Genomic DNA, 23,010 nt, shown 5'->3' on the forward strand with positions numbered 1-23,010 from the left:
TATTGAATTTTGAAAATACCCAGACAAATGCAGCAAATTCCATAGCCTGACCCCAGGGATTTTTCAGAGGACTGCTATGGGCCCTTTGAATTAGTGTCTTGAATAAGCACACCAAACTGGGCTTCACATAAGCTTGCCAGGTTACTCTAGCATGCCAGTTTGGGCTTGAATCTAGCAGGTGAGTGAGAAGAGGTCGGTTTCAAGCTGGTTACTTACTGTGTGAAGACTGTCTTGACATGTTTTAGCCAAAGCTTTTGGTAAGGTTTTTGCTGTTCAAGATATTATTAATTGTTATTATTAATTTATACCCCTCCCATCTGGCTGGGTTTCCCCAGCCACTCAAGAGAGGTACCAGAATTTGTCTCACACTAGTACACTCATTAAACAACTAAAAAAAAAAGTGTGGGCTGCCAGTAGTGATGGCTGTATGGATTCTGCATCTTCAGGGACTTCAGTGTCTGGATGCAATAGTGGGAGAGGAATGTTGCCTTCATCTCTGCATGTTGGCTTCTTTTACCAGTTGCTGGAAACCACCGGAGGGGAGATTGCTCTTGTGCCCGAATCCTGCTTGCTGGTTTCCCATGGGCATCTGGTTGGCCAATGTAAGAACAGGATGCTGGACTAGATGGGGCATTGGCTTGATCCAGCAGGCTCTTGTTATGCTAATATTGGAATTGGCATGGAACGATCCAGCAGGGCTCCTCTTACGAACAGGCAACACCCCATTTGCATGGGGGAGTTCTGCCCCCACCCCGACCCCTTTCCAGTGTTGAAAATGGCACACGTGTGCATGGTCATATGCATGCCAAATGCGCACAAATGGGGAGTTGCCTGTATTCTTTTGTATACTTAAGTATAATGGTGTATGTATGACCTGTTTCACACAGCTGCCTAAATCTCCGCCTTTGGGTCTTCCCAAGCAATCTGAAAATATGATGTTGACGTATCTGTCTCTGCTCTTCTCTCTTCATGTGTCCTGAACCCCTAGCCACCAGTCCCACTAGTGTATACAGTCCCAAGGCCAAATGTTAGTAGTCCCAAAAGGTCAGGAAACACTGTCCATGTTCAATACCGCAAGCCAAGTCCATTGTCCAACAGTCAGGCCAGGTTCCTGCCTCTGCAGCCGATGCAAGGGGTTCAGTCCTGTGAAGCTCCTAGGACAACCAAGCTGTGGTCAATCAACATGGGAAGTTGAGCAGACACAGCACCTCAGTCCTGCTTCTCTTTTATCCCTTGAATCTTGATCGCAGCATCTGGGCTTGACGAGGCAGGTGACCCTCACCTGTCCTGAGCCTAATCCACTGACACACCTCCTCCTAGGTCAGTTAGTGAGCTGGGCTGAGGGGCCTTGCCTGCCTCAGCCTCCTAGAGCATACATGGCACTGCTCTCTATGCCTCAGAGTCTGCCGTGTTCATGGAGATGCCCCCCCCCTCTGGCTGTGGTGATGGGTCCTGCTCCTCTGGTTCCTGTGCACTGTGTGTTTGTGAAAAGAAGCTAGCCTCGAAAAGTACAGTTTGAACTTGGCTTTTTCTACTAACTATAGTTGAGCATAACTGCAGTTTGTCCTGGTCTGGATGTCACAAACAAGCTGTGGTTTGTCTAAAAAAGAGTGATAGAACCCAAACTCCACATGGCCATGCCAGAGGAGGAGGAGGTAGTGTGTGAACCAAGTGTTTCAGTTTGTCCTTCTAATGCTAAACCATTGTTTTTGGTTCCTTCTGAAGAAGTGTGCATGCACACGAAAGCTCATACCAGGAACAAACTCAGTTGGTCTCTAAGGTGCTACTAGAGAGAATTTTCAATTTTGTTTTGACTATGGCAGACCAACACGGCTACCCACCTGTATTTGGTTCCATGGTTATGGTAAACCATTGTTTATTCACAGCAAACACTAAAGAATGAGCCTGTTTTCTACCTGGAAAACCCATTTTTTATTATTCCTTCCTTGCTTATACAATGTTTTTATAGCATTATTTGGAGCCACAGTGTCTTGACTACATTGGCAAGTCTAAGGAAACTAGAACATGAAATTTTTTTGTGATGGTGGTGTGTGTGTGTGTGTGTTCGTTCCTACATATATTCTTTCTGACAGGTCTTAACAGGGCAAACAAGTATAAAATAGCACAAAGTACTTTCGGAAATAATTGGCATGTTTACATGACTAGAGGCCAGGGCCTGATCTGTTACTTAAGACTAGAGTGCAGCCAATGCTAATACTGCACTTGATGAGAAACAACTGTCCTATGAGGAAAGAGAGTAGCAACAGTGTCCACATTTTTAGCTGATTGCTTGCCTTTTCTAAAGGGGCTGCAGGTTCTTTTCCTGAGCATTTGAAAGCAGAAACCATTTTTGGAATGGTTAGAGAGAACCTACATGTCCCAAACTGTAAACTGGTGGTCCAGTGATTACATAGGTTTTTGTTTTTCCTTGCTGAATGTGGCATGGCCCAGCAAGGAAGCAGAATAGGAAAACACTCTGCTACAGATTGACCAAGCCCAGATGACTCAGGGCAACTTTGCTTTGAAGCACCTTTGGGAATTAGAATATATGCTGGGTTCCCAGGAAAGCCTAAACAGATATCTCAGAAGATTATGTGGAATCTTTTTTGAGATGGTAGCCTATCATTAGTTCCAAAGCTTGCAAAGAGTTCTTACCTCATCCTCCAAACAACAAGCCTTCATGAAAAGCCATTATTGTTCCCATGTTGCAGTGAGCAATTAAGGCTGAGAGGTCTAAGGTCAGCTCTATAAGTCCATGGTTGAACTGAGATTTGGAAAAAAAAATGAACTGAGATTTGAACTCGCTCTACTTGACATTGCAGGAAGTAGTTTGGCAGTATGGTAGGAGGTCCTGTGACATGCAGAGGAGTTGGAGGGAAGGGCATTTTTACCACCAGTAGTTAAAAATCTCAAAGATACAGTGTGCAATACATACATTCACCAAGATTCAGGGTCCTTATATCTGCAGCTTCATGCACAGTCAGGAGACACATGTCCATACGCTGCTCAGCTGAAGTCCTAGTTCCTTCGAAGTCCTGCAAATCCTCTTTTCCAAATGGATGACAATAAAAAGGCAAACACTTCCAAATTCTAAAATAATGATCTCAAAACAAGTGTACAAAATACCGGTATATGCTTTCAATTTTGTTTGTACAATAATTATGCTGCTTTGGTTTTCTGGTTACAGAATCTGTTTTTGTGTGGAAGCTCAGGCCCCGCTGGGCATCAGTGACACTGAACATATATTCTTGTGTACTAATTGCAGGATTTTAGGTCAAATAGCCTGACTGCAGCTCTAATAGATCAGGAAGGCTACATTTCTGCATGCCTCAGGGAAGAGCTACTGTATGGAAATTAGGAATCATAAATATAGAACATTTTGTTTATGAAAAGAACCTTTGTTCTTTCTTCCTTGACCACTTCTAACCTTCGTGAGGTGTCAGACGGGAGCTGCTATTGCGGTCTAGCCATCCCAATTAACAGGCGACAGATCCGGAGAAACAATATGCAAAAGTCACTTTATCTGCACTCTGAATCATCTCTCTGCAGCTCTCAAGTGGACTTTTGCCTCCCTTTGTGCCAACTCTGGTTACTTGTCCATTCCTAGTTTCAACAGTCTTGAAACTGGCATTAGAGGTTAGCCCTTGAGGAATGAATTCGTCTAGAACACAGCCTAAATAAAGAATGAATGATTTACAAATTATGTGAGGGAACAAATAAACAATGATGGGGTGGTGGTTAAAAAGCAAAATATATGAAATGATGTCCATAAGAAGTGCTGGGGGGGGGGCAGGCAGATTGGTGGTGGTAGAGCCTGTTCATTCACTAGAATGGCCAAACAGTTGGGTTAAAGCCATAGAAGGAAATAGGAGGTTCAGCACTGTACTAACCTCAGGAGCAACTCCTATGAATGTTGCCTGTGCCAGCCTTTCTAGCCATGGCCAGTCAGATGCCAGTTGATCACTGACAAGCAGATTCTGGAGGTGATGACTGTGCCCTTGGTCTTAACTACCCAGCACCTGGAGCACCTGGTATTCCGGGGTATCATGATTCAGTTTCAACAGAGCAAGTTGCTAAAGTTCTGCAGTCGTCTTTCTTGGAGATTTTCATAGAGAGGTTGGACAGGTTGAGAGTCGCCTGAAGCAGACTATCCTCTTTGTGTTGTAATTCTGGACTTGGGCGCCTTCTTGTTTCATACAGAATTTAGTGCTGGGGTGCAGGGAATCGTTGTGCTTTATTTTGCTATAATGTGAAATATTTCTTTTTGTCTTCCTAAGCTACAATGATTACCAATGGAACAACAGAACTGCTGCATACGGAACACATCTGGTACCCTAGGATACGAGAGGTAACTTGCACCATGTAATCAGTGCCATGTCCTCACTTCAGTAGGTTCTTTTCATCCAGATGCCCTGCTACCTTGAACTGTTGGAATTGTTTCCCTTTTTCGTTCTTCTCTTTGCATGTAACTTTTTCTACACATTCATTCCATGCAGGTTTTACTCTTTTCTGTATGTTAATTGTGCCTGCAAAGCCCCCTCACCCTCCCCAAAACAACTTGAGGTGCACTATGGTCTTGATGGAGACATGCTCCCATGTTAGGGGAGTTTGGCATTCTGCATCTTGTGATATGGGCATCTGACCAGTGTTAGCCAAAATAACCAATTAGCTTCTAACAAATTATTGGATTGTCTCTGCTCTGCAATGAGGATAATCCACATTTATTGTATTTCTGTTTTGGAAAGCCAGGTACAATTATAAGGAGTGCCCAGTTTTCCCAAAGCCATGTGTAGTTTTGCTATTGGGTTTCTCCTCCTCCTCTAATGATCATTCTTTAGATGCAAATATCCGTAGGAATCCAGGAGAGTTGTCTCACTACAGGGGGAAAAAATAGCATAGACTCCCGTTCACACGTGTGTCATGGAACTTTTCTCCCATCCCATTGCTTTGGGCTGCCAGTTATTCCTCAATTTAAAACATCCCCTCTCTCTTCCCCATCTTCAAACCGTAGTTCCATCCTGCCAAGAGGCCTGCAGCCAAGGGGGGGCTGGCAGTCTCCTGAGACCACAGCGCTGCTCTATGCCAGCTTCTAAAGAGCACGTGTGACCAAATGCATCATACACTCTGCCCCTAGGAGCTAAGAGCATCACCTCCGTGGCGCCACCAGCCCTTGCCGGTTCGATCTGAGAGCTTTAAAGGTTAGCTTGGAACCCAGGTCTTCCTGTATGACAGTGTGATGTGCTATGGACACAACGGCCAGGCTGGTCTAAGGACCCCGTTGTGCATTGAAAGCAAGCAGTGTGCTTAAGTGGTAAGAGGAAGTGGATGAAGTTGGGATCTTTGCTATTGAACCGACTTCTGTTGATACCACAGAACATACCTCTGAGCTTCAGATATTCTTTAGCCCAGAAAACATCTGCTTAAGCACTTAGCTGAATAACACATGCCATTGCCCAGTTCTGCCTAGTCACTGAATTATTTGACTTGCAGTTCATCCACCCATTAAAAAGTAAACCCCTCAGAAACATAGAATTTCTGTAAAAATCTAAATTACTATTATTTTTCTCTGTGTTCAGATCCAAGGCGCTATTATTATGTCATCTTTGATAGAAGTGGTGATTGGGTTCCTGGGCCTGCCAGGAGCGCTCCTGAGATACATTGGACCTCTGACGATTACACCAACTGTGGCTCTCATTGGGCTTTCTGGCTTTCAGGCTGCTGGAGAAAGAGCAGGCAAACACTGGGGCATAGCCATGCTGTGAGTATCCTTTGTCCCTCAACAGTTGATGAAGTGCAGTCAGTCAGTATAAAACAGCCAATGTCTGTCACTATTGCCTCTCCTAGGGGGTACTAAGGGCCAGTATCTTAAAATGAAGAAGGATCTATGAAATGAGAATTCTTCTAAGTTATATTCTAAATAATTTCTTAAGTAATGGTGTGCTGGCTTTCCAGATGCCTAAAGCAGCTAACAATGTAGAAGTTAGGAACTGGGAGACCAGGGTTCGAATCCCCACTCGGCCACGAAGCTTGGCGAGGGTGGGCACAACTACCGAGAAGGCCCTCTGCCTGGTTCCCTTTAGCTTTGCTTCTCGCAGTGAGGGAACCGCCAGAAGGCCCTCAGAGCTGGACCTCAGTGTCCGGGCAGAACGATGGGGGTGGAGATGCTCCTTCAGGTATACAGGGCCAAAGCCATTTAGGGCTTTAAAGGTCAGCACCAACACTTTGAATTGTGCTCAGAAACGTACTGGGAGCCAATGTAGATCCTTTAAGACCGGATCTACATTGGATCCCAGTACATTTCCAGTTCAGCAGCATCCCGCTGCTATTACAGAAAAAAATGATTATGAGGCCTGGTGTTAGCACTTCTGTGGCATATTCATATGTTCAGAACATCATTTTTAAGTCCTCTTGCAATCTTCATGCATATTCTATCCCTCCTGTAAGTTCTAGGTTCGGTGGCCATGTCTAAAATACTACCACTAAATTCCAAGAAATCAGAAGAAATGTGACTATTAGGAAAACTGTCTTCATTCCAAGTTGATCACACAAACATTGCCAGAATTGTTGATAATGTTTTTGTGTATGTGTGTTATTGCCTGACCACTAGGCAGTCTCTAGGCAACTAAAAATCAAGTTTAAAAACATACAAAACTGTTGGAATTTCAATGTTTGTTTTTAGCAATCAAATCGGGACATCAGTCACCAGGGATTGGGGTGCGGGGAAGATTACCAGCAACTGAAAGCAACACTACCTTTAAAGCCTTGGCTCAAGGGCCAGGTTCAAGTTAAATGGGTGATTGACTCTTGGGGCACAGACTGACCTCTTAAATCAACGATATTGTTATAGGAAGCAAGGCAGCCCTGAATTCACCCTGTCTCTGCAGTCTGACTCTGACCCACTTAATAGCAGTGATGCATGAGGGGGTGAAGCCTGGTTGCTCTGGCAACAGGGATCCTGGTCCCCACCTCTCAGCATGTGGACAGTATGAGGGTATTGTTTGCCATAATCATCAGTGGCAAAATGGACCTGCAGTTTCAGTACATTTACTTACATGATTCTGATGGCTAGGTAAAAGTAAAGGTACCCCTCACAGTTAAGTCCAGTCGCGGACGACTCTGGGGTTGCGGCACTCATCTCGCTCCATATGCCAAGGGAGCCGACGTTTGTCCGCGGACAGCTTCCGGCCAGAGCAGCGCACGGAAACGCCGTTTACCTTCCCGCCAGAGCAGTACATATTTCTCTACTTGCACTTTGACATGCTTTCAAACTGCTAGGTGGGCAGGAGCTGGGACCGAGCAACGGGAGATCACCCCGTCACAGGGATTCGAACTGCCGACCTTTTGATCGGCAGGCCCTAGGCTCTGTGGTTTAGACCACAGCTCCATCTGCGTCCTTGGCTAGGACCATGTAATAAAGAAGTCATTTCAAGTTGTGTGGGTTTTTTAATTCACAGAATCAGCAGCAGATTGAGGGAATAGTTAGTTTTCAACAGGTGTGAAAAAGCGTATGAAAGAGTAGAAGCTGGTCTTAGGATGTTGGTGAACCCTCTTCACCCAAACGCACCCCCCCCCCAAAAAAATCACACCCCAGCAATTTTGTATAAATAATTTGATAGCACTAGATCAAATGCTGTTCCTTAAAGAAGCCATATTTTAAAACTATTGTTAAGGCTTTCACGTTTTAAAAAAACAGCACAAGAAAGCTTTCCATTTTTTATTCATTCATGCTTAACAGAAAGTCATGGTATCAAATGATGCCACTGCAGAGTTCAGATCTTTGTGCCTGAAGGAGAAGAACAAAGGTCTTTGTCTGTCTCCTTTTGAGTGAAAGGTGATTTTGGCCTTACCCTTTAATATACGGGGATGTAATCTGCCCTCCTAGAATTTCAGGGAAGTTTGTTCAGGAATTTGTAGCTGTGTTCTCAGTGGATTAGCATTTCTCGAAGCTGTGTTTGGCACTTAACATAAAGACAGCCTTCTTCCAGCATAGAAAGTCTGAACATGTGTAATGGCACACACATTTTGTTGATAGGTGCATTCTGAGGATTTGGTTATGTAATTGGAAGCCTGCTTATTTCAGAGGCTAACAATTTGGACCATAAGTTTGCTTACTTTGGCCATTGTTTCACATCCCGTGGCAGCCAAGTGAGGAAGCATGGCCCCTGAGCAATACATTTATTTAATTGATTTATTTATTTATTGAGCCTTTCTTGAGCTCAAGGCAGCTCACAGGCAGTGTTAATGCAGCTTAAAACACATTAAAGAAAGAAGCACAGAAGATGAGATATCTGTCAAGCACCTCCCATCCCCCCATTAAGCAATATATAAATACCTGATATAAAAATAAGGGGAAATTCCAAGTCCCCACACAGTGAAGTTCTTGCCCCTGAGCTTAAAAAGAGAACCTGGCTGCCTAACCTTGAAAGCAAAAAACATTCGTCTCCCAACTACCCTATTGACACTTTGCATGCCCATAACTTTGTGGAGACCAAAGATTAGATTTCTTTCTTAGCACTGGGGAGGGTGGTGGTGGTGGTTGTTTTTGGTCTTGCTTCACTTCCAAAAATGTGGATTTCGGCAAGACTTCAAAACATGCTAAAGCCTAAGCCGGCCTCCCACTGTAGTAATTTTGCTTCTCCCCCAGACAAAACGTCATCTGTTCTAGTGGGCATAGGTTTTGCAGGCTGAAAGGCAAATTCATTGTGGGATTTCAGTTCTTAAAGCTTGTGAGCGGAACAAATTAAATTAAGCTTATGCTTATAAAGCACATTAAAAAAGAAAGAAAGAAATGGCAACATTAAGTAACTTTTTTCATTTTAAAAGGCTAATTCCTTACTTTCTCTGACTAAAAATAAAAACTGTTGCCATGATGCAATTATATGTCTGCAGTAGTTGCTGTACTTTAAATATGCAGTTTTACTGTAGTTGTAAATGTACAACAATAAAACTGAGAGGTGATATGATATTCATCTTAAAAATCTAAAGTGGTATCCCAAGGAAGGTGGACCAAGTTAGATTTCTTCTGCTCCAGAGAGTAGGACCCAAGCCAATGGATTCAAGTGGCAAGGAAGGAGATTCTGACTAAGCACAAGGAAGAAATTTATGACAGTAAGCTGTTTCACAGTGGATCAGACTCTCTCAGAAGGTGGTGGACTCCTTGGAGGATTTTAAGCAATGTTTGGGTGGCCACTTGTCAGGGATTCTTTGGTTCTCTACGTGGGGCTGCCCTTGAAACTGACCCAGAAACTCCAGCAGGTGCAGAATGCTGTGGCGAGACTCCTTACGGGGTCCCTGCCGTGGGATCACATTCACCCAGTGCTATAGCAGCTGCACTGGCTCCCGGTGGAGTACAGGATCAGGTTTAAGGTGCTGGTTTGAACCTTTAAAGCCCGCTGATCAGAAGGTCGGCGGTTCGAATCCCTGCGACGGGGTGAGCTCCCGTTGCTCGGTCCCTGCTCCTGCCCACCTAGCAGTTCGAAAGCACGTCAAGTGCAAGTAGATAAATAGGTACCGTTCCAGCGGGAAGGTAAACGGCATTTCCCTGCGCTGCTCTGGTTCGCCAGAAGCGGCTTAGTCATGCTGGCCTCATGACCCGGAAGCTGTACGCTGGCTCCCTCGGCCAGTAACACGAGATGAGCACCGCAACCCCAGAGTCGGACACGACTGGACCTAATAGTCAGGGGTCCCTTTACCTTTACCTTTTAACCTTTAAAGCCCTATACGGCCTAGGACCCTCATACCTACGGGACCGCCTCTTCTGGTATGCCCCACAGAGGACCTTACGGTCTGCTAACAACAACACCTTGAAGATCCTGGGCGCCAGGGATTTTAGACTGGCCTCGACTAGAGCCAGGGCCTTTTCAGCCATGGCCCCAGCCTGGTGGAATGCTCTCCTACAACAGACCAGGGCCCTGCGAGATTTGACATCTTCCCGCAGGGCCTGCAAGACAGAGTTGCTCCGCTTTGGGCAGGATGCAGTTTGACTTACTTTCCCTTGTATAAAACAAGCCCAAAGGAGGCCCCCAACCCGCTCACAGGTCCTTGTGGAAACAGTTGGCTCTGGCAATTATTAACCACTCTCAATTCCACCCTGATAATTGCCACCTGCCCAGATTTTAATGTCTGAATTAATTTTAAGATGTATTTTAATTAATTGATGTCTGTTTCTATGCTTATTGTGTTGTTTTTATGATCTTAGCCTCTCTGAGCCAGGTCTCGGCCGGGGAGGGTGGTATATATATAATAATAATTATTATTATTAGTTGCAATTCCTTCATTGCCGGGAGTTGGACTAGATGATCCTTGCATCCCTTCCATCTCTGTGCTGGAAACTGCAGTTGCTTCTGTTGGCTAACTATTACCTCATTGAAGAGTTAATTGATTCATTAACTTTTCTCCTTCCTCTCCCTTTTCTAGGACTATTTTCCTAGTGCTGTTGTTTTCTCAGTATGCCCGAAATGTCAAGTTACCATTACCCATCTATAAATCAAAAAAAGGATGGACTGCATACCGGTTACAGCTTTTTAAGATGTTTCCTGTAAGTTCTCTCTTCAGCTTTCACTGTGTTTTATTTGTTCTGTCTACTGGTGGTTATTTTAGTGTAATTTTATTTATTTTTCAAAATTTGTATGCTGCTTAACTGTGCATAAAATCTCCAAGCAGTTTACAAAGAATATAAAGTTTGCATTTAAAATGTCAGTAAAAGTCAACAGTAAAATCTAGCTTTTAAAAAGCAAAAAGAAGAAAACCAACAGATAAAAATATTCATTGTAAACTAAATCTGCAGTTTAAAGTACACACCAACTTTGTATTCTCAGTAGACTTGCATAAACAGGGCAGGAATAAAAAGGGAAGTTCCAAAGTGTAGGAACTGTGACGCTAAAAGATTGGAACATTATGTGGCACTTGTAAAAGTGGCTGAGTGGGTACATATGTGGCAAAGTGATCCTTCAAGTTAACTGGTCCCAATATGATAATGGCTTTATATTCTAATAGTAACATCTTGAAGCTGAGCTAGTAACCAATTGGCAGCCAGTGTAGAACTCTGATCACAGGTGTAAAATGCTGACAGAATCCCACTCCAGTAAGCATTATATGCAGCAGAATGGTTGCTAACTGCAGTTTCTGGACCAAGCTCAAGAAAAACCCCATATAGAGCGCATTGCAGTAATCCAACCTTCAGTGTCACCAACGTCGCAGCTGTTGTGATTCAGCTAACCAGGTCCAGGGATTGCTGCAGCTGTCATACGAGTTGGAGCTAGTAAAAGGGACTTCAAGCAAGTGGTGTTACCTCTGCTTCCAGAGACAAAGCTGGATCCAGAAGCATCCCCTGCCCCCCCCCCAGACCACATACCTGCCTCTTTAGGGCAAGTGCAACACCCCCAGGGCAGGCAATTGGGCAATTTCCTAAAAATGGGAGACAATCACCCACAATATTCCGGCTTGCTGGGTTTTAAGCTCAGTTTAGTTTCCCACATCTATCCCATCACTGCAGCCAGGAACTGGTTCAGAGCCCAAAGGACCTCTCCTGATTCAGGTCTTATGGAGAAAAAGAGCTGAATTTCATTGGCATGTTGATGGCACCTTGCCCCAAATCTCCCCATGACCATTCCCAGCATCTTCAAGTAGCTATTTAAAAGACCATAAATTCTTTAATTAGTGAAAGGCCTGGGAGAAGAGGAATGTTTTTGCCTAGTGCCTGCAGATTTGTAATGAAGGCACCAGATGAGCCTTCCTGGGGAGAGCATTCCACAAATGGGGAGCCACTGCAGAAAAGGCCCATTCTCATGTTGCCACCCTCTAGACTTTGCACAGAGGAGGCACACAAAGAAGGGCCTCAGATGATGATCACAGGGTCTGGTTTAGTTGATATGGAGAGAAGTGGTCCTTGGTATTGCGGTCCTGAGCTGTTTATAGGTCAACATCAGCACTTTGCATTGGGCCTGGAAAGTAATTGCCCGCCAGATAGGCCAGATTGATGTTATGTGCTGAAATCATCTTGCCCTAGTGAGCAACCTGGACGCTGAATTCCGCACCAGCTGAAGTTTCTGAACCATCTTCAGAGGCAGTAATTAACCTAGAGGTTACCAGAGCATAGACAACAGATACTAGGCTATCCTTGTCCAGATAGGGGTGCAGGTGGGCCACTATCCAAAGCTGATGGAAGGCACTCCAGGCCACCCAAGCCACCTGAGCCTCAAGTGAAGGGGATTCAGGCTCTTTAGTCAGAGGACTGCAATGAAGGATGTGGAGAGAGTGGTAGCGAAACCATTCACTCTCCAGAGCATGGAAATTCAGGCTCAGCCAGTGAAAATTATTGGCAGTTTCACTTCAAGTTACCCACTTAAATGGTTTTGTAAAAATTAAGCAGATTTAGCTGTCAGGTCTGTTGATGGCAGTTTAGCTGAACAGAGCCTCCATGTCCATCAGCAGTGTATCTCTGATAATCACATGCTGAGAATGAACAGGGGGTGGCCATCACCGTGACACCCTGCTTGTGAGTTTGGTTGCAGTTTCAGATAATGCTAAATCCAGTTCCTAAAGAGTTCTACAGCACCCCCCACCCCACCCCAAATCAATTTATTTATTCTTCAGTTAGCCCTCTGGGATCCACTGATGTTATTTTTGTAAATTGTTGTGAATTTATCAGCGTGCACAATGCTTAGTTTTATCTTAAAAGGATTAATGGTGCTCCTTTAAGTGCTTATTTGGAGATATTCCCAGTTTGGAGAAATTGGAAGGATCTATTTTGAACTAGAAGGGTCTTCTAAAAATTGTAAAGGGAATGTGTTCACAAAATCCTTGATGCAACAACTTGCCCCTTTCTGTTCCCACTGCAGATCATTCTAGCCATTCTTGTATCCTGGTTGTTGTGCTTCATCTTCACTGTGACAGATGTGTTTCCACCTGATAGTACAAAGTACGGATTCTATGCACGCACTGATGCTAGGCAAGGAGTGCTTTTGGTAGCTCCATGGTTCAAGGTTCCTTATCCATGTAAGTGTATTTAGCAAGCACTTAAGGGAGAGTTTCCCACAAAGCTTTGCTCTCTGATACAGTTACTCCAGACTTACATTAGTTTATTTCTTTCTGCACCTTGCATGAGTACAGAAGAAGTTACCTGATCACTGGCATGTGCTTGCAGAAACAAGAGTTTGTGATTCAGCTCCCAAGTTGCTGCCAGGTCTGTGGTTCAGCAGCCCAAGATCTCCAGTGAAAAGGGAGCAAGGCTGTGAAAGATCTCTGTCTTGGAGATCTGCTGCCAGTGAGACTAGAGACAATACTGACATAGCTGGGCTGGTGGTCTAAGGCAGTTGAATGCCTCTTGGTTTAACTGTGGTGTGAATTAAGCTGATGGTTCTCTTGGTGCTATGTCAGCTAAATAAACCCCTTTCTCTTTGGCCACACTGCGTTTGGTAGGTCAGTTCTGAAGACAGATTCAGCTTTAGTGTTTTATTATTTTATAAAGAACAATCTATATAATCTAAGATGAGAGTGGGCAAATGGCAGATGCAGTTCTCAAGGCAATCTGGTCCAATGGCCTCTGGTAAAGCTTGTCCATGCTTCCACTCATAAGGAAAATAGACAGGTTACATTAGATAAATATTCCACATCATTTTTATTCTCATGTTTGGATTTTTAAAATGTGATGTGCAGGTAAACCTATCTGCATGTGATGCTAACAAAACTGCTAGCACATTGCAAAAGCTAAGCAGGGTACGGTATGGTTTCAAATTGGGTGGGTGACTGTGTTGAGATTCCTGCTTTTAAAGGAGTTGGACCACATGACCCACAGGGTCCTGTCCAAATCTACAATTCTGATTCTATGTAAATGCATGTGAGAAGCCCTCCTGAGTAGATGGTACCAATTTATTATGTTGGCTGACTACATATGTAGTGTCAGTTTGTGTGTTTTGAGAAGAAATGCTATTGCCCACCCCTAAAACCCGGAAATTGGCCATCCTATGAGCTGAGACAACATTTTACACCTTAAAAGCCACTTCGCTTTAAATACAGTAAGAAAGATTATGGATTTTTTTGTCTTCACAGTTCAGTGGGGATTACCTACAATATCAGCTGCAGGTGTGATTGGAATGCTCAGTGCCGTGGTTGCTAGCATCATTGAATCAATTGGCGATTATTATGCCTGCGCGAGGTTATCTTGTGCTCCTCCACCACCAATCCATGCAATAAACAGGTGAGCTTCCTGGAAAAGACTTTGCTTCTTTCTCACCCTTTGCTGTGCCCCATTTCCCTGGACTCAAAGTCCTAATTTCTTTCAGTTTTTGCAATATTATAGACTTGTGGCACCAAAAAATTCAGAACTGTAGCATATATGAAGATGAGTTTGCAAGTGTATACTCATAACTCAATATTGCAGCATCAATTAGTGATGTCGATGATCAAACTACCTTAATCGTTCAAATCCCACAGGCAGATTTCATATCACATTGCCTTACTTCTAACCTGTTTTCACTAGGGACAATTACACATTCTTCCGCAAGTCAAGAAAATGTTGATTAATCAAAAAATGGTTCTATGGTCATGTTTGCACTGAGCAGCCACAGAGATAAAATTACTCGACTGCATCCTTCTCAGTCATGTTCCACCTGATTATGGTACTGCATTGCCCTGCCAAACATCCCGGTTGGCTTGGCTTCAAAATATTTGAATTGGCAGGGTGGTCAGCTGACCGGCCAGTTGACTGCCTCTTTCCCTCTCCCCATCATGACTGAAAAGTTCAGGGTGTCTAAATACTTTTAAAATATAGAATCAACATGTTTATTTATATAATACCTTTCCATAAAAAATATGCTCAAAGCACTGTACAATACCAGTGGGAGCACAATGCATAGCAAAGATCAACAATCCTGGTAACAATTCCATAACAAAAATAATATGCAACAAAAAGTAAGAAATACAACATCAGTGTAGTGACAAATTCATACAGAACAATAATATATAATATACTAATGCATACATAAGAACAGACCATTCAGTAGATGCTATAATGAAAAAGAATCATGCTGAGACCCCTATGCAGTAGTGAAAGACAATTTCAGAAGCTTCATATGTAAAGACAAAAGTTAGTGTGAGTTTCCTTAAAACATGAAAGGACATGAGGAATCCAGAAAGTGAGAGTTGACAAGAACTGCAGAAGGGGCAGAGATGAGAGGGTCATGAAGAGGATGTCTCTACTGGGCTTGAGTTTTCTTGGATCTTTCTGCTGCAGGCCAGGAGATAGTGTGGCTTTTTCCTTGTATGAGGTTGGGGGGGAAATCACTTTGTTTTATTTGTAGTACAGTCGTACCTTGGAAGTCGAACAGAATCCATTTCAGAAGCCCATTCAACTTCCAAAGCGCAGCTTTTGATTGGCTGCAGGAGCATCCTGCAGCTAATCGGAAGCCACGTCAGACGTTCGGCTTCCGAAAATCAATCAAAACCCAAAACAATCACTTCTGGGTTTTGATCTTTTGGGAACCGAAACGTTCGAGTTCAAAAGTGTTTGGCTTCTGAGGTTCCACTGTATTCTGTGTTACAAATGCATAAGAATATTTGACCAGTTGATGACGTCTTTAACTGTCAAATACCCAGCCCTTAACTACAGTGGCTGCCAGTCCTGCTTGAGAGTCGGAAAATAACTACTTGTGTTTCCCTGGCCTCGACTGGTTTTCATGCTTTTCTAACATGCTATATAGCGTAATCTCAACATTTTTCTTCCAATTGCAGGGGCATTTTCATAGAAGGCCTTTCCTGTGTATTAGATGGAGTGTTTGGCACTGGAAATGGTTCTACTTCCTCTAGCCCCAACATCGGAGTCTTGGGGATTACGAAGGTACATATCTGTTCAAATAAGCTTGAGATTTATCATGGCGGGAACTTCCCCTGCACATGCTTCGTGAAGAGAGCAGAGTTCTCAAGAGCAGAGTTCAGTTAAATTTGTACATAGAAAACACAATCTGATTGCTGTGTTGTTACTATTTTGAAACGCACCCTCTTTTCTGTAAGTCTTGATGAATGCTTGGGGTGTGATTAGTCTCTGGCTTGCATGCTTAAGATCCTTTTAGTGTTGGTTAGTTACCCCTTGTACTTGCCGGCAGAGTACTTAAAGATCAGTGAACATGAGATGTTTCACTTGTCACTGCATGAAAAAGCTGGACTCAACTCTCCATTATCATTTGCAAATATGAAATGGGGTGGTTGTTCCCACTTAATTAAGTGTAATGCTGGGGTGTGGTGAGTTAAAACGCTATAAAAGTCACACGCAAAACCCCTTTGGGATCTAACAAGTGCCAACACTGATGATATTGTGACACTTGTTAAAATTGTATTTTTATTGTATATTGCATTTTTGTATATTACAAATCACACTCTTTTTGTGTGTGAAGCAGTACATAAATTCAATAAAACTAATGTAATCTAAATAGTTTCTGATGTTTAGTTCCAGTAAGATTGTTAAATTACACTGCACTTTAGTTTGATTTGTATGAAGGTGTTATTGTTTTAATAGTTTTGTTTTAATAGTCTTGTTAAGCATTGCCTTGAAACTCACTGTAGTAGGTGGTACATAAATATTTTTATAAATAAAATAAATAAGCCGTGTATATACAGTTTAAAATACAGGTAGGTAGCCGTGTTGGTCTGACGCAGTTGAAATAAATGAAAAAATAAAAATATTATCCAGTAGCACCTTAGAGACCAACTAAGTTTGTTCTGGGTATAAGCTTTCGTGTGCATGCAAAGCTTATGCCCAGAACAAACTTAGTTGGTCTCTAAGGTGCTACTGGACAATTTTTTGTTTTTTAAAATTTATTTCAAGTTTAATGTACCGTTAAATATCCTTGAGGAATGAATTGCATGGAAAGGAGGGGAGGTGGTTTCAGCATCTCCACCCCACATTTTGTGCTGTAAGTTTTATACATGTTGGGGACAGACAGATGTTTAAAGACACAAGATTTCTAGAGTCCTGTGTAGCTTGGCCCTTAAATCATTTTTTTATCTTCAGTGATTTGCTTGTGAAAGTCTGAATATGAACATCGCCATCTACTGGATGCAATTTTTTTTAGGGGGGAGGGGGGTTTCTTACAAAAATACATGGAATTGCAGTAGTGGGTTGGCCCCATTTCCATAGCCTAATATTGGCGGTCTGCAGTTATCTAGGGACCTGTCACACCTGTTTTACCTTGATCTCGTAATTTCCAGTCATGGATTAAATAATTTCTGAACATGGTACAAGCAAATGTTATAAAGTCACTTTATATATTACATGTTTACATCATAAAATGCATACACTGTTTGATTGTTAAAAATGAGCCCACCCTTAAAGTGGTTTACAGTTAAAACATACAACAAGTTAAAATACTAAAACTGATGAGAATTCATATCAACTTTCTGAGCATCTGGGCTTGTCTAAACAATAGCATTTTTAGCAGGCACAGAAAATAATACAGTGAAGGCACCTGCTTGATATCAATAGGCAGGGAATTCCAAAGTGTAGGTGCTGCCACTTTATACATCCCCTTAGGGCAAAATTTCTGTTTATGGGATTGTAGTAGAAATAAAGGCTGTTTAAGGAAAATAGCATGGGAAGTGTTTTCAAAGAGGCATGTTCTGCCAGTACAGCTTGCCTTTGTTCGTAACCCTTTTCATTGTATAGATAGCACTAAATAAAGCAATGGGAAAGTGTGGCGGAAGAGACCTTTGCCCACACACAGAGCGTGATTCAACTCAAGTGAATGTTGATTGTCACATGGACTCTGCTGCTTGTGTGATAAACTGTCAGCGCAAAAGCTTCGCAAGGAATTGATTTGTGCTTCTGCTGAGAAGCTTTGTTTCGTGCAAAGCATCGCTTTGTTCAGTTGTGCTCTTCACAGTGTGTAGCCCCAAGCAATGGAAATGGCTGTGTGTTATGTAACTCTACAAAAATAATCTTTTTGAACTAAAATGCCCGAAAGCACGAATCTGTATTGCCAGGTCTCACATTCAGCTGATGTGGAATGTATCAAGTGGCTTTATCAGTTTGCTTCCATTGATGAATTCTGGGAACACATGATAACATTGTCTGTGATGGCTGGCCTGCAGTATCATCCTGTCAAGTGATCACATGATAACTGTGGCCATAGGGAATCGGCCTAGAGTGTTCAAAAAAGAAAAAGAAAAAGTTTAAAACTTGCTGGGGTTGTGGAGCAAGGAAAAAGCCGAGGTCAGGCAGTTTTCACCAAACAAGCAGTAGATGGTGAGGTTTAGTGGGATATCCTTCTAATAACAGAGGCTTTTACGGTAATTCTCTGTGCCACTGCCCTAATCTGTTTCCTCTGCAGCTACCTCTAGTCCTTCCCCTTCGCTGCAGTCACCGAGTTGACTCAGAGAGATTGTCCTGTGGCTGGCAGTGCAGTGCTCCAGTAATTAAAAAAGTCCCACCTGCATATTGATACACAGATCTCACCAACCACCCTCCCCATTGAGGAGGGTCCTTCTTGTTCTTCAGCAGAGAGCCATCATGAACAAGTGTGCCATCAAGTGAGGAAGTGGAATATTGCATTTAAATCAGCTGAAGATTATATATTTTTTCCAGAGTTGCTGAACTACAGCACCGTCAGCCCTAGCAAGCACAGCCGCTGACTGATGAGTGTTGTAGTTCACCAGCATCTGGAGGGCCAAAAGATTCCCATTCCAATGTCAGTTTCACAGCTTTGTGATGAAATCCCAAGTTGTCATCATTGAACAAGACAGTGGAACGGTCTCCATTGGGAGACTCTCCTTCCTTGGAAGTTTTTGAGCCAACTGTCATGGATGCTTTAGCAGAGATTCCTGCATTACAGGGGGTTGGACTAGATGACTCTTGGGTCCCTTCCAACTCTACGATTCCATGATTCTAAGAGCAACTGCCAGAAACATTGTAATTGACCTCCCTTTTTGTTGTGTGATTCATAGGTTGGAAGTCGGCGAGTGATTCAGTATGGGGCAGCCTTCATGTTGCTGCTTGGAATGGTTGGCAAGTTCAGCGCCCTCTTTGCATCCCTCCCTGACCCAGTGCTTGGCGCTCTCTTCTGCACTCTCTTTGGTATTTGAATTTCCCTCCTTATACTTTTGCCTGTTAGCAATCAGCTCAGCCATGTCAGCTGCCACTTCTCCAGCTGTCAGGGGAGTCTCCTGCCTTTTCTCATGGACTTGCTTGGGGGAAGTGCCTTCCAAATGCTCACTTTGATGTCTGGTGATACTGCTTCAGGGTACGACCCACCTGTCTGCATGAGCTGAAAGGGTCAAAACCTTAGTAGACTGGCACACATGCCCCCCCCAACTGTTTGTTAGGCTGCTGAGGAATGCTGTGCAGTTTTACAGAAAGAACTGATGGCTGTGGTCTCCTTCCACAGTTGGAGGCAGCAGTGCTTCTGAATACCAGTTGCTGGAAACTGCAGGAAGGGAGAGGACAGCTCTTGTGCTCAGGTCCTGTTTGTGGGTTTCCCACAGGCAGCTGGTTGGCCACTGTGAGAACAGGATGCTGGACTAGAAAGGCCATTGGCCTGATCCAGCAGGCTCTTCATATATTCTTAAAACGTAATGTTATTTATGTATCAGCTTGGTACACATAACCGCAGACTCCCAAGGCCAGGCATAAAACATAATAAATCAATCCCCCCTTTTTGTATGCCACCTTTCCAAAGTTAAAACCATCTTTACACAACTACAAACATAACAAAAGTAGTCATAAACAAAACATCAAAAATGCACAGCCAATTCCAACAATTTCCACATAAACCATAAAGATAAAAAAGTAACAGCGATAGCAGCAACTCCCTCCAGCAATTTCCCCCAAACAATACCCCAGCCCAACATACCCTGTTTCTCCTAAAATAAGACATAGCCATAAAATAAGCCATAGCAGGATTTCTATGCATTTGCAAAATATAAGCCGTTCCCCAAAAATAACGCCATACCCCGAAAATAAGCCATAGTGACGCGGCACCTCCCATTAAAACAGCCTGGAGAGGCATGGCTATGCAGTGTACCGATGCGACGCGGTTAAAATAAGACATCCCCTGAAAATAAGCCATACTGTGTTTTGTTGAGCGAAAAAAAATATAAGACGGTGTCTTATTTTAGGAGAAACACGGGTAACTCTTCAGACTATCAATGTATATTTATGCACCCTTAAGTGAACTTACGTCTCTTACCTTCTACAAAGATGGAGGTTGTTTTTGCTTTTTAATGGAAGGGAAATACTGGTGGTCTGTGTAGTATTTCACATTGCATACTGTATAGGCTAAAAGCCTGTCCTATTTGTTCTTGTTCAGGGATGATTACTGCAGTCGGACTGTCTAACCTGCAGTTCATAGATTTAAACTCTTCTCGGAACCTTTTCGTTCTTGGATTTTCTATCTTCTTTGGACTGGTCCTTCCAAGTTACCTCCGACAAAATCCACTTGTCACAGGTACAAAATTTTCCTTTTTCTTATTCTACTACATGTATTAAAATAAGCTTGTGCTGAAACATCTTGTTCTGAACAAAAATGCATTTACACAACCCATGCAGAAATGGATTTTGTAAACATTTCAACCTGTACTGTCAGCTGTGGCTGCAGTTGTTAATCAGTCAGCTGGTATAATTACTTAAAGCTTTAATTGCAGACTAAGATTTGGTTCGCCAAGCCATACTCTGTGTTCTAGAAGGCCTCATAGGGCAGCCATGAAAGAGACTTTGGTCCCTTTCCCCATGGTTAATAAAAATATCTCTTAAACATGGATCCTCCACAATCCTAAGAGGCTTTTTCAAGCTTTTTGAATCTGGTAAGAGAGCTTTATGGTATCTACTGTAAATTACTTTGCACTCAGGTGAAATTCCCAGGATCTTGATAAAGATACATTTATTTTATTTTATTTAAAGAGAAACAAAAAACTGTAATTAGTTAATTAGCCAACTGGTTGTAAGTCCCTGTTAACTGAATAAAAAATGGGTTGACCAGCACTGCTGCCTGTTTGTACAAGCCCAGTTCTGGGAGCTAGGACCCATCTGCATTTTAGGCCCTTTTACAATATAGATCTTTCCGCAGATTAATGGGGAACAAACTGTTGATGGATGCACAATGCTTTTTTCTGCTTATTATTATTTGTTGAATTTGTATCCCACCCTTCCTTCTGAAGGAGCCCAGATCCACAATTTGGGTGGGGGCATTCTAGAGCAGTTTAAACATTATAAAAGCAATGACCGTTAATAACACCTGAAAGCGGTTACGGTTAAATATTATTCCATCCAGTGATGTCTGGGATGCCAGGAAGAGTATCCCTCAGCCGTGAAATGCCTGGGTAAACTAGAATGTTTTCAAATTCTTCCTGAAAGTTAATAGTGGAAGCAGCAGCACCTCACTAGGGAGGGTGTTCCATAAACTGGGGGCCACCACTGATGGCAAGGGCTAAATATTTGAAGAACAAGTTAAGAGCTGGGAGTCGGTTAGGTATGTTTAGCCAGGAGAAGAGACTATCATATAGGAAAAGGAGCAAATTCTTTTTCTCTTGTTCCAAAGGATTGAATCAACAGGTTCAAATCAAAAGAATGATTATTTAGACTTGGAAGAACTACTGGTGATACATGCTTCTTTGACAGTGTAAGAGGCGGTGATCCCTCCCTTAGAGGTTTTCAAGCAAAGTAGTAAATTTACTGCAATGGTAACAGGTGGGACTAAATTTCTTTTTGAGGTCCCACCTCACACTGAGTCAGGCCATTGGTCCATCCAACCCAGTACTGCCTACTCTTAACTGGCAGCAGTTTTCCAAGATGTCAGGCAGAGACCATACTGCTACTTGCTACCTGATTCTCTGAATGAGATACTGGACCTAGAACTGTCTGCACCCAAGGCCTGAACTCGCCTTTTCCTAGTAGGAGGGGAAATTGCCTAAGGGCTGCCCCCCTACCCCGGCCTCCCAACTGACTTTTGAGTAGGGCTGTACATTGTGTCCATGTGAGGGATGGGGTGGATGGACTAGCAATATACAGGTGAAACTCGAAGAATTAGAATATCGTGGAAAGGTTCATTTCTTTCAGTAATTCAACTTAAAAGGTGAAACTAATATGTGAGATAGACTCAGGACATGCAAAGCGAGATATGTCAAGCCTTTATTTGTTAAAATTGTGATGATTATGGTGTACAGCTGATGAGAACCCCAAATTAACAATTTCAACTTTGGGGTTCTCATCAGCTGTACGCCATAATCATCACAATTATAGCAAACAAAGGCTTGACATATCTCGCTTTGTATGTCATGAGTCTATCTCATATATTAAACTCCAGTAGCTAATGAAAATAATTGCTTACATAAATGGACTTTTCCACGATATTCTAATTTTTCGAGTTTCACCTGTATATTGTTTTAATTCTAATTATTTTGTAATTACTTTTTAATGATTGTCTTTTATATGTTTTTAGCTTTTTGTATTTTATCTGAGTCATTTTAATTTGTGCAAGTTTCCTTCAGTCCCCGGTATGATGATGCTGATGCTGATGATAAATATATGAGCATTGCTAAGCAATCCACATCACCAGGTGTTTGTGCTGTGTGGACAGTGTGACTTTGGCTCCTGAAATTGTGTGTATGAATATGGCAGCTCTTCAGATTCTGCTCTAAGTCTCTCCCTCCCCTTTCTATTCTTGTAGGAATAGCCAGCATTGATCAAGTGTTAAATGTTCTTCTCACTACAGCCATGTTCGTTGGGGGCTGTGTAGCATTTATTTTAGACAACACCATTCCAGGTGAGTAGTGCAACAGGCTGCCTTTCCCCACTGTTTTCCTCCCCTTCCTTCCTGTTAAAGACACTGTGACGCTTGAGGCTGAAAATACGCAGCACAGCCACAGGTTGACACGGGGCACAATCCAACAGTGCAAATCGTGTGCTCTTGGGAAACCCTCATTCATTTCTGTGTGGCTCATGGGTTTGTGGGTCACCTTCTGCTGCCCCTGTGCACAATTGCACGAGTATCACTTTCCAGCTATCCTGCTCAGTGCTCAGGCTGAGGG

At 42.9% G+C, this 23,010-nt stretch overlaps 1 protein-coding gene across 5 annotated transcripts in view; it reads left to right on the plus strand.

Moving 5' to 3' along the window:
• Window positions 1-23,010, plus strand: part of SLC23A2 (solute carrier family 23 member 2) — a 76,214-nt gene that overhangs the window by 50,822 nt on the left and 2,382 nt on the right. For all 5 annotated transcript variants that reach the window (XM_033159176.1, XM_033159175.1, XM_033159173.1 and 2 more), the window contains 9 exons: window positions 4,278-4,348; window positions 5,577-5,758; window positions 10,417-10,537; window positions 12,840-12,996; window positions 14,050-14,197; window positions 15,730-15,835; window positions 18,934-19,063; window positions 20,295-20,432; window positions 22,650-22,745. In XM_033159176.1, coding sequence (XP_033015067.1) covers window positions 4,278-4,348; window positions 5,577-5,758; window positions 10,417-10,537; window positions 12,840-12,996; window positions 14,050-14,197; window positions 15,730-15,835; window positions 18,934-19,063; window positions 20,295-20,432; window positions 22,650-22,745 — 1,149 coding nt within the window. The remainder of the gene's footprint in view (window positions 1-4,277; window positions 4,349-5,576; window positions 5,759-10,416; window positions 10,538-12,839; window positions 12,997-14,049; window positions 14,198-15,729; window positions 15,836-18,933; window positions 19,064-20,294; window positions 20,433-22,649; window positions 22,746-23,010) is intronic.

This window comes from Lacerta agilis, chromosome 8 (assembly GCF_009819535.1).
Source record: "Lacerta agilis isolate rLacAgi1 chromosome 8, rLacAgi1.pri, whole genome shotgun sequence".
In the NCBI taxonomy this organism is placed as follows: domain Eukaryota; kingdom Metazoa; phylum Chordata; class Lepidosauria; order Squamata; family Lacertidae; genus Lacerta; species Lacerta agilis.